The 12276-nt window shown below is 40.9% G+C and overlaps 1 protein-coding gene across 1 annotated transcript; it reads left to right on the forward strand.

Moving 5' to 3' along the window:
* Positions 1 to 5: 5 nt before the first annotated feature.
* wnt7ab (wingless-type MMTV integration site family, member 7Ab) lies at positions 6 to 7483 on the forward strand (the record flags this gene model as incomplete). The annotated part of the gene is made up of 4 exons (XM_020610632.1): positions 6 to 52; positions 660 to 886; positions 3685 to 3956; positions 5887 to 7483. Coding segments are annotated over 4 exons (1029 nt in total), but the record flags the coding sequence as incomplete, so codon positions are not given.
* Between the last annotated feature and the right edge of the window lie 4793 nt (positions 7484 to 12276).

The following is a 12276-nucleotide window of genomic DNA, read 5'->3' on the forward strand; positions in this document are numbered from 1 at the left end:
GCTGGATTTTAAGAGTTTTACTTTGTCTAGGAATTGTTTATTTGAAAATTGGGTGAGCTGCGTTTATTTGACTTTTCATGGTTTTGTTGTACGTTTTCTCAAACGCAAAAAGTTCATGTTTATCTGCTGTTGGTCCCTCATAAACGCGTCTGGTGTGGGCTACCATGTTTTCTTCCAAGTTGTTGATTTTATAAATGATAAAGCCTTTAGTTAAAAACGTAAACTTATCTCTGGTAGACTCGTGGCAACTGCGTGCCTATCACTGGACAACATGTCCTTTAGTATTTTTAAAGCTTAGTAAAACTCCTAACCTTAGATACGTCTGCAACTTTAATGTGTCTTATTACCTACCAAATGTTTCTTATGGTGCAGTTTAACCCAGAGATGTTCTAAAATTTGTTGTAGTGAAAACTTATTTTGGGTGTAGATTTTAGTGTCAAGTATGTCAATAAAACAATTAATTTCCACTTGGAGATATTGAATATTTTGATTACACATAATAAACTAAAAATCGTCAATGTATTTAACTTAAAGGGGTGTATAGATTATATGGAATGGAAACCAAACAAATAAATAGATAAACGTTGACCACCAAAAATAAATACATAAGCCTAAAATAAATGTTTGATGGATGCTTTTTCTCCGTCTTCCACTCGCAGAGGCTTCTCATCGGTGGTGGCCTTAGGTGCGAGCATAATCTGTAACAAGATCCCCGGTTTGGCCCCCAGACAGCGGATTATCTGCCAGAGTCGCCCCGATGCCATTATCGTCATCGGAGAGGGAGTCCAAATGGGCATCAACGAGTGTCAGTTTCAGTTCAAAAACGGGCGCTGGAACTGCTCTGCACTCGGAGAGAGGACAGTCTTCGGAAAAGAGTTGAAAGTGGGTATGTTGCTGTCTGTTAACGTTTGCTTACAGTTTGAGACTTTTTCCTGCCATAAACACAGTGTATCAATCATCTTGCATCGTGCGTATTTGTCCGCGTTGTGCGTAAAATGCGCACAGTCTTTACTTTTCGTTTTTTTTTGTGATTCCCTTTAAAATGATGTCCTTTTTCGTTATGTCTCACCAAATATAATTACTTAAGTGGTACATTTGATCTGCTGTAAAAATCTGCACCAGACGACCTTCTTTTGCGCATACATTGTTGTATTATTGCACCAATGAGGAGCATCCCATGAGGCCTAGTTTTGCATCTAGACTTTTCAATGAGTAGGGCTTTCTGAGCATGTATAAAAGGTATCTGAAGCCAGCACTGTAACAGAGCTCTTGTAAATGTTGGCAGTCCTTCTTTTCAGCCCAGCAGAGCCCCAGGAGAAAACATTTTCAGTGGTCTTTATACTGTCTAGTGATGGGTGCTGTGGCTATCACTGTAAAAGGGTAGATCTTACCACGGGTATAAGTTACAGTGGGGAAAGTCCAAGAGGAAAGCAAAATTTGAAAGTAGTAAATTAGAGAAACACATTTGTTTATATCAGTGTTTCTAATGCAGAGAAACAGAAGACAGAATGAACTTTAGGCTATGCTGAAGTTTTGTGGCTTGTTTTTTGGCTACTTTGAACTTTTAAGGTGTGTCAGATATTGAGGATGCCTATACCAGGAAGACGTAAGAAGGCTTAATGAATTATATCATTATGGCTGTGACCAGACAGAGATGGGTTTGTATAACAATTTTGATTTTAAAAAGTGTTTCAAAGGAACTTCAGTATATATTTTGCTCTGGCTGCAGCCAGAGCGATTGAAATAAAACAAAAGCTCCAAATACACTTTGACACAGTGGTCAGTAGCTTGGACCATCTGTTGGAGGCTGTCTTGCCTGATGCTATTGAAAAATAAAAGGATTATCTTCTCATGCTGTTGAAATGAAAACAGTGGTGTTGACAGTCTGTTCCTTTATGAATGAGTGGTATTAGTCCATCAAGAGTTTTGGTCTGTGTTTCCAACAGAGGAGTCAGGGTCTATGGTTTGGACAGCCATACCAAATAGATTGGATTCACCGATCAGATTAGCATAAAAGGCGAATGGTTGGAAATGAATGCCATTATTTATGTCTGGGTTGAGTGGAGCTCTGCAGCTCGCAATTGTTGTTTAAGTCAAAGGAGGAATGACCAGTGAACTGACACAATGCTTATGGGTAATGCAAGGTGCACCAGCACTGGGTCTTTGAGGATATAAGGCCTCAGCTGTGTTTCCACTTGAACTAGGCGGTAGCACATTAGCTGTATGTGACAAGGTCCTAGTAAAAAGGTTGCAAACTGAGTGGTTCATGACACTGTAGAGATGGAAGAGAAATGAAAACAGCAGAACAACAGTGAACTGGCACTCCTAGTTCAACTTATACATTTTTGCCCATTCATTTTTTTAATGTCTTCCACCTATCATAACAAGGTTATGAAGAATTCATGCTACCTCTTGTGGTGAACCCATGCACTGAAACCTTCAGGGCAAAAATTAACAACAGTGCAGTCAGAGCTGACTGACTGCACCGGCACACCTTCATTTTTGGCTCGGAGCCCATCGAGTCTATAAAAACGTCGACATAATTGATGCCTCAATATGAGGTGTTTTTTTTTTCCCAATGGCAAACACATATCTAAGATATTCATCAAAAACATGGCAGTTTTACATAGTGGACCTGGTAGAAGGAGGAAGCACAATGTAGGAATGATGTTTGTTTTGAACAAACACAGACAAGAGGAGTTTATTTACACACAGATATAATGGATGTTTTAACCAGCAGTTTCTCGTTTGCATGATATTGAATCACATATCTGAAAATTATAGCATGCTATTTGTTAATCATATTTATGAATATGGTAATGGTAAATGGTCTTATACTTGTATAGCGCCTTTCTATGCTTTTACAGCACACTCAAAGCGCTTTCACATTATTCGGCCATTCACCCATTCGCACTCCCAAGCACTCACGCATGCACACACCGGTGACATCACCGGGAGCAACTGGGGGTTCAGTGTCTTGCTCAAGGACACCTCGACATGTTGACTGGACAAGCCGGGAATCGAACCGCTAATCCTCCTGAGCCACAGCCGTCCCCAATATATGTAATATATGTAATAATATGTATTACATTAAGGGCTGTGTTTACACTGTATTAGAAGAAAAATATATTGCTTTGTTTCCGTTAAATGAGGCTTCGAATAAGATTCATCAGCCTTTGTCTTCATAGTGTTTTCTTTTCTGACTCGAGGAAGGATGTGTCTACGAGTCCTCTTGGATTAATCTTTAGTTATTTGTCGATATTTCCGCGTGTGTGTAAATGATTTGTTAGCTGGACTTGGATGAGATAACAACAGGATGAAGATCCTGATGTCCGTCCCTTATGAGTGTACACAGATTGTGACAGTTTCTGACCAGATCAATAGCCCTTCCTTGCCGACAGCCCTCTTATTCATACTGCTTTGTTGACTATACCACCAGCAGCCATTGTGGTTCACGGACAGGACAGTTTCCAGGTCAGATTTCAAAACACTGCAGTGATATGTCAGAAAGACTGTGATGTAAGCACTGTTAATAAATAACCTTTTTTCCTATTTGAAAATCACCTTATATACTTACTGTATTTCCCTTAAACTGGAGGAGAAACACCTTGATATCTCTACTTCAGAAAATCTAAATGTGTGCCTCCTACTTTTTATTCATCGCCTTTGTTTCTACTCTCCTAGGGAGTAAAGAGGCTGCATTTACCTACGCCATCATTGCAGCAGGGGTGGCCCATGCCATTACTGCTGCCTGCACACAAGGAAACCTGAGTGACTGTAGCTGTGACAAGGAGAAGCAGGGGTTTTACAGCAAAGACCAAGGCTGGAAGTGGGGAGGCTGCTCTGCAGACATCAGCTATGGCCTGGGCTTCTCCAAAGTGTTTATTGACGCCCGTGAGGTCAAACAGAATGCAAGGACTCTCATGAACCTCCATAATAATGAGGTGGGACGCAAGGTAAGTGATTAGCAACAGGATTATTTATCTATAGATTATAGAAAAGAATACAAAAGATGTCCTCCTGTCTCTCCAGAGATTTTTTCAAGGAGCTGAGTGAGGACTTAAAAGCAGCATTAACCAGTCTAAGCCTGGTCTAAGTTCCTGTGAACAGTCCCTGCCATGCTGTGGTGCGGCTGATCCTTGCCAAGGACCTGGGCAATGGGGCCCAGATTAAACAAGCAGTTGAATAAAAAGCTGCCTTTATGGGAAGAGCTGTCTAAGTGGCAGGGTTTGATTACAACCCAGATCTCTACTCTGAAAACAGATTGACGTTGTAGCAAAAGGCCATAAGCCAGTCCCCCCATGCTTTGCACCACTTGAGGCAGTATACAGTTTCTCTGATATTATAAAATCGGGTGCAATGTGCTTGTACATCCACCTATAATGGATGTTTACTGTTTGGTTACTTGGTTTGATTGTAACTGAATAGCATGTTTATATATGAAGAAACTGGCCATGTTTGCTGGCATGCAATTACAAAATAACTCAACTTTTATTTACAACAAAATTATGAATTTTAAGTAGAAGTAATAAAAGGTTTTCCCACCTAAAACTGAACAAGAGACAACAGTAATATAATAACATTCAAATAAAATAAATTTAGCAGACAAGGATTGTTTTCCGGATGTGGTGACCGGCTCACTTAGTGATGTTTCTGCATGAGAACAGAGTGATAGAGACTCCAGTAAGTCTAGAGGTTAAAAACTGAGTGGAATACCAGCCAAACAGCTAAAGTGAGGTTGGAATTAGTGAAGAATAAAGAAGCAGCTTTTCTCAAGTCATCTCCTTTGTTCTAACTGTGCCAAAATTGCCTGATTCACACAACCAACACGTCCACCACGGCAGCTGAAAAGCCTCGTCGCGCACAATTGTACAGAGCAGATCATTTTCTGCGTGCATTTCAGAGCCATGAATTAAAATGGGCTTATCTGGACAGCTAAATTGCCTCCCAGGGAAAAGGCTGCAATCGTGGATCCAAACTTTGTACAATTTTCTTTCCTTCTATTCTCTGTGCTAATAAATAGACCCTCTGTTTTGATAGTTATCCCTCCCACACACCCCCTCCTTTATTTATGCTAATCAAAAGCAGTGACATTGAGCAGGAGTGATGTTCACAGCTCCCTGGTCGAAGACGTCTGGACAAAGGCTGTCACAAGTGTTGGTCACAGAACAACTGATGGATTAAAGAGTTGAAGCCAAGGGCTTTATGAAGTGGTTCACTCAGGGAAAGGTTGTTTTTCAGTCCTTGTTCACATGTCTGTATCTGGGCTTTCTTGTTACTGTTTACTTGCCAGGAACACAGAGGCATAAATATCTTGTCAGTAACTTTAGGAGACCATATTGCATACAAAACAATGAGCATTTTTTGCAAAAAGGAAATTGCATTCGACCTTGTTGCTAACGAAAGTTAGTTTCAGTCAGTGGCACTTCTCATTGTCATCAGCTCAGGGTTTAGCAGTAATCCTAGTCATTCAGCGCCTTGTACAGTCATTCTTGACATTTGTGTGTTGTGTGTAGTCACTACACACACACACACACACACAGAGCCTGAAATCTGATACATTATTTTGGCTTCTGTGTATATGGTACCACGCTGCTATGTGGTGGGGCTGTATTTAATCCCAAACCACAGTGTATTTGTCAGTGACATTGTTATTAAGTTGTACATTTAACACTTACCTTGAAGTATAACAGTTGAAATGTGAAGTGAAATACACAAATATGTAGACAATTCTGAAAAGTATAACACAGTCATGTTTTCTTAGCAGATGAAGCAGTGAAATCATTATTATAGTAAACTGATGAGAGTGAAACTATCACTCATCGCTGGAATGTTGTCACAGTCGCCAGATGTTACTACATTACTAAGTTGTTTTTGTGTGTCTAGGTCCTGGAGAAGAATATGCGACTGGAATGCAAGTGTCATGGAGTCTCAGGCTCCTGCACGACCAAAACCTGCTGGACTACACTTCCCAAGTTTCGCGAGCTCGGCTACATTCTCAGAGAGAAGTATGCTCATGCAGTGCACGTGGAACCAGTCAAAGCCAGCCGCAACAAGCGCCCTAAATTCCTCAAGATCAAGAAGCCGTACTCTTACCGCAAGCCCATGGATACAGACCTGGTGTACATAGACAAGTCACCTAACTACTGCGAGGCAGACCCTTTGACGGGGAGCTTGGGGACACAGGGCAGGGTGTGCAACAAGACTATGATGCAGCACATCAGCGGCTGTGACTTGATGTGCTGTGGTCGAGGATACAACACTCACCAGTACTCCCGTGTCTGGCAGTGTAACTGCAAGTTCCTGTGGTGCTGCTACGTTAAATGCAACACCTGCAGTGAGAGGACAGAGGTGTACACATGCAAATGAGACTATTTATTGGATGGTATGTGTGTGTCTGTGTGTATGTGAGATGATATTTGTGAGTGTGTATGTTCATATCTTTGTGTTGTCTTGGATAAAGTGGAACTGCTACATTTTACAAGAAGGTTGATACTGCAGTCTTTTCAGACATACTGAGGAGCTACTCTACTGTGTGTACAGTAAGCGGAAGATGAGGCGTCATGACTCTTTTGCACACTACACTCTTCACCCCTCTTCTTGGACTGTTGTGTTTCTCTTGGGGTGCAACACTGAAACAGTGTGAGAAAACACTGTCAAGGGAAAAGCTGTACCCTGGCATATGAGAATGTGTGACCACAGTGCGAGTGACCGAAGTAAAATGTCAAGACTTAAGCTATATGGAGATTTTGACTGTTTGCATTTGCTCATGCAAATGAAATCCGGTGGATGTGATTGCTGGGCAGGACACACTGCTGTAGTTCTCACTCCTCATGCACAGATGAAATGACACAGCCATTTGGAATATTTAACATACTGTATTTAGAGAATGAAAATAATTAATAATAATTTATTCTGTAAAAACTACTGAGTTTGTCCAGTTCGGATCTAAAAGGTTTTAGTTTTACTTGTCCACAGTTAACACACTGGATTTGAATCTGCTTGGAATAATGTGTTGTCTTGTAGAATAATATTGCTCTAGATGAAACTGCTATAGGCCTTCCCACCTTCCCATGAGTCTGTCTTTCCTCTGTTTGCTGCTAGTCTAGAGTATCCCACTTGCTGAGGTAGAGACCTATACGCTCTACTGACTGTCTTCAGTGGCATTGCTCACCTCAAGCTGATTTAGCTTAACAGGACTTATTCATATGGGCACATTTTCCACTTTTGGTAAATATTGGTTAATAGAGTATATTTTGTAAAAGCCTATTTTTATATGAATGTCTTATTTATATCTTTTGCATATTCACTGTCAAGTTTTGCCCGTGACACCTGTTGTTAAATCCCTTGTGAACAAAGCTGATATATGTAATTTGCTCCCTGATGTCACTGCCATAGTTGTATATTGCAAATGATAGAAACTGTTTATGTGTGTCTGTGTTCAAATGTCTATGTTTATTGCATTTCATGGCTACTACTGATGGAATACAGAAACAGTAACACTAACAAGACATGAATTCCATTATTGCTTCCTTATTATACATCGTCTCCCTCTGAATATGACAAAAGAACAAATGGGAATGCCACAACACAAAGACATCACTTGGAAACAGTTTTACAAAGATATGACATACAGTACTTAAGCAATTATAATGTGCTGTAGACTGTCAGCCAAAGATGGATTAGTATATCAATTGATTCAAAACTGAAGAAAAGTAAAAGAGGCATCAGCATTTTCCTTGCTCCAAACCAATATAGCAGTGCAGTTGTTGAACTTTTATGCCATAAATTACTTTAACTGCTCATTAAATGTGAGCCATAGGTCATTGCTTTTACTTTAAAATTAACATAAAAGTACATTTTTATTAATGGTGACTAGGTGGTGGTTTGCACCACTACCAGGCACTGGTTATTATATAAAGATAAATGTTCTCAAATATTACATGGTGATGTGTGAAAGAGCTTATCCTACAAGTACAACATGGGCTACATCAGAAAAAGCTGTGTCCTTTGAAAGGCGAAAGCTATTCAGGCTTAATTGAGGACCCATCTCGCAGACTGGCAAGCAGCTGAATGTGTCCGAGGAGAAAAGCGTTTGTGCTTTAATGCTAGGGTATCAGTGTAATTGATGATACTGGTCGGGCAGACTGCCACAGTGATGACTTGCTCAGTCGGGGGAGGTGGGAGCTGTCAGGTGATAGATGACTCGCACATCTGCTTCATTCACTCCTGGGCCACTAGTTGCTACAACAACTACAGTGCAGCAGAGAAAATGCGGGGCAGTCTCCAAGAGAGGCTGGCTGACGTGTCAGGGAAATGTTAACAATGCTAAAGCCCACAGTCGTTACAGATTCCACTCTCATCAGCCTGGAAGTGCAGTCGGGAGACGGGCCCCGAGGTGCTGATGGAAATCCTGCTCCCAATAATCTCCTAAGACTGACAAATGTAGCTTGTAAAGTTTTCACCTGTGCTGTGTTTTAGAACATTTCCATTTAGGTATTTTTCTTGTTGTCCTTTTGAAGAAGCTGATACATTAGCTGTATCATGTGTCATTGGCATAACCTTTCCAGAACAGAGAGAAAAGGACATGAAGAAGATAATAACAGAGGCTCGTCTTTGTCTGACCAAAGCCTTCAGCTTTCATAATATTGATACAAAAGACTCTCACATAAGAAAAGGCAGCTGCTCCAAAAGCTCTGGTTAAACCTAAACTAGGGTTTTGTGCGTAAGACACAGGTCATATTATTTCATGACCAAAACACTTAGATCTCAAAGTCCTTTATAAGTGTCACTTATTGTCACATGCAGCAATTAAACGTTTAAATGACAAGAGCTAAATCCCAGGTTTGTGTGGATACATGATGCTCAGAGGTTACAAGGTAGCCTTATGTTTCACTAATGCAGATAAATTGTTAAGATTTATACTATCAAACCTTTCATGCTGCTATTTATCACATAACATGCCTCTTTTTTTAGAGCAAACAATGCAGCTCAGCTGTCGAGTCAAGATAATCCACCTGCAGTGGTTTCCAGTCAGGTGCAAAACATTACCGCACAAAGGCCACAGTCACTTCATCCCCACTGTGTCGCAAGCACAAAATACCACCTTCTTTGATATCGCAGCCTAAGTCTGACACTCTGGAGGATCACTGAAATGCTAATTATACTCTTAGGTGTGTTTGTCCATAAACAGGACCAGGCCCATGCCAAGATGTTCAGGTGTGTATTATCCATGTTAGCCTTTTTAGTTTTGTTTATAAAAACACACAGACACACAAACACACACACACACACACTCACCCATCACCTGGTAGCTGGAGATTGGTAGTAGCTGCAGATTTATGGTTGGTGGTCTGGCTCACTCCCTGTGTTGTTGCTGGAGGCCCGCCACAGCTTCACTGTCTGCTAACATCAGGGCACCCAGCAGGGAGCTCCCGTTAGCAATTAGCATCAAAGCTAGCAATGTGTCTTTTAAGCAAGATCCTTCCTGCTTTCTGTTTTAATCATTAGTCATAGTCATATTTCTTTCTGTCTTACCTGTTCAGTTGTTATATATGTCTACATGATACTTTTAAAGCTACACATGAAACATAGCATCTTAGGTCTCCTACGAAAACCTGCTGTGCCTGCTAAAAATATGCCACCAGTGAATAAGGAAATGGCTCATAATTTTACAGTAGAAGAGTTGTTAAATTATACATTTTACAGAGCCTCCATTAACACAAGCCTCTGTGTGAACTACTGTTTCAACAGCTTCCAACCTTTTACTCGAACAAGGGGGACAGCACTAAAAACAATAATTTAAAGGAGGAGGAGTGTGGAAATGTGCTCTCCAGTTTTTCTCTCCCTTTGGAGCTCTCTGGCCATAAATCTTCTGATTATGTCAGTCATACTTTAGTTTTTCCTCTGGTTGAGACATGCACAAGCACCTGAGCGCTGCACAGTAAATTGCAGAGCACAGGGTTGTCTTTATGTGATTCCAGAGATACTGTATGGGCACAAAGCTCATTCATGCACTCTCTTAACCACATGCTGTTTGAGGCTCTCCGATGGAAGCCAGAGATAGCTGACAGCATCCACTCCCCATAAGAGAGACTGTTTGGCCCTCACAGGGTCTATCTGACTTCCCATGGTCTATCTGATTTTACAGGTAAACACAGCGGTCAAATTGCTTCAAGGTATTGTCAGTAGCATTAAGGTAAGAGCACAGGCTGGAGCAGCTCTCTTGGGGGGATTTTGAAGGAGCCATTTCTGTGATTTGAACGAACATACCAGCCGCCTTAACTTGCCCTTGAAAACTACTCAAATATGTAATGACGGGACAGAAATGCATCTTTGAAGTGGGGTAATAAGAACTTTCAGTGAGAATGTTAAAAGCTGCCTTTGGTGGTGTGAAATGTCCCATCTTAAAATGATCTGAGCACCCCATATGATACTTTTACTTGTTTTGGGAGTGGCTTAGAACAGGGCTATGGAGGGCCCTCATACCTGTCCTCCCAACCCCACCCTAGGAGACGTCACCTGAGCTAAGCTTACAGTAATCCTCCGATGTCTCAGGCATCCTGACACAAGATGTTTTGAACAAAAACACCAAATTCACTACAACCCTGGGAAAGACGCTTAGGAAATATCTGATCTTCATCCAGTGTCAAGCCGGCAGACAACCAACGAGAGGTTTAACAGGACAGCCTTACAAAGACAAAGCTGGTTTCTTCTCTCCTGGATTTAATAGTTTCTTAATGGTTTGATAAGATGACAGGTTCATTATAACCCTCAGTCTCACTGGTGACTCCTTTCACTTCACTCCTTCCCTGATTACAAAACTTTTTCCTCACAAGTGCTCACCTCACTGAAACCCAACTTTTAAATACAAACATTGAAATGAAACTGGAAAGTATGCCAAGAATGATATTTTCCAACTGTAAATTAGACAAACAGTTAGTCAGTGCTGTTGGTGTCTCAATTTTTTACTTCTTAGTCAACAGAAAAGGTGCACAAACAAGTTGCTGGGAAGTAAACATTCTGAGTGTGCTTTACTGATGGTGTCATAGCTTCCAAGCTCGTGTCTCTTGGCTGAACAGTTGAGAGGGAGTTGCAATGAATTCTCTCTTCTAGCATCTTGTAACCTGTCCAGACATGCTCCTAAATGTATCATTGCAGAAAGCCATGAAACAATTTGAGCTGATGCTGCCAGTTTAAATAACTAAACTGTGTGGTCAGAGCTATTATATCATTAATCTTCCACCTCTCTCCACTCATGCTTTGCCAAGATATGAAAACACCCTCACCTTCAACCCAAAAGAGGTAAAGAGATACCTGAAAGTACTTCTTTTGATATGTATCTCATAATGCTGGTGACATAGGTGTTTTGCTGTCACTTCCACAGACCTTTTCAATCTCGTTATCTTCAGTTCATTCTCTGCTGCTGGATTGAAATACATATTCCAGAAAAGACTTTGAGAGGAAGAGACTCTTACACTGCAACAACATGCAGAAAGGAGTGCTGTGCACAGTTTATAATCTGTGGTTAATTGCATACGCAGGCCATAATACTGATGTCATAAACTGCAATAACCATTTGTATGATGTTTAATGACTGCGGCTCCCTGTAAACAATAGCCAGTGTTGGCTGTAAACAAGGTAAAGGCCTCTGTAAAGATTTCTGACAAGTTGTTCTGTTCATTCCTCTAAACATATTTCATTTTTTTCCCCATTTCTCAGTGTTTTTCCTACAGTTCATGCACACTCTCTCTTAAGTTCCTAATCCATTTTTTTTTTAAACTGAAGCGAAACACAAAGGTAATGTGCACTGGGTGACCTCAGAGTTGTGGAGGTCATTCAGTGACAGTGGTAGATGAGGTTGTGACAATGGTAGATGATCCTCCAGTTCAGTGCAAGGTCAGAGGTTTGTCTCGAGGGCAGGGGAACACAGCTTGATGCTCTGCTTTCAGGTCAGCTTCAGTGATGATAATGAGATAAAGAATAGGACAAAAAAGAAATGGAATAAAGAGACTGTCGAAGGAGAGAGAATTTCACTTTGACTTGCCTTTAATGGTTTTCCAGAGGCTTTATACCTACAGTATGCTGATTTATGGTTATTGCAATGTTGTGTCACTGTTTTCTTTAAAACAGCTACTGAATACAGGCAACACAAATGACATTATTTTTGGCTGGCTATTTGTTAGCAAGTGCCTCCTCTTGGCCTCTAAATTCAGAACATTGACTCCTGATACTGTGCCAGATAATGACAAACATCTCAAATTGTTTCTGGAAGGA

This window comes from Monopterus albus, unplaced genomic scaffold (genome assembly GCF_001952655.1).
Source record: "Monopterus albus unplaced genomic scaffold, M_albus_1.0 scaffold106.1, whole genome shotgun sequence".
NCBI lineage: Eukaryota > Metazoa > Chordata > Actinopteri > Synbranchiformes > Synbranchidae > Monopterus > Monopterus albus.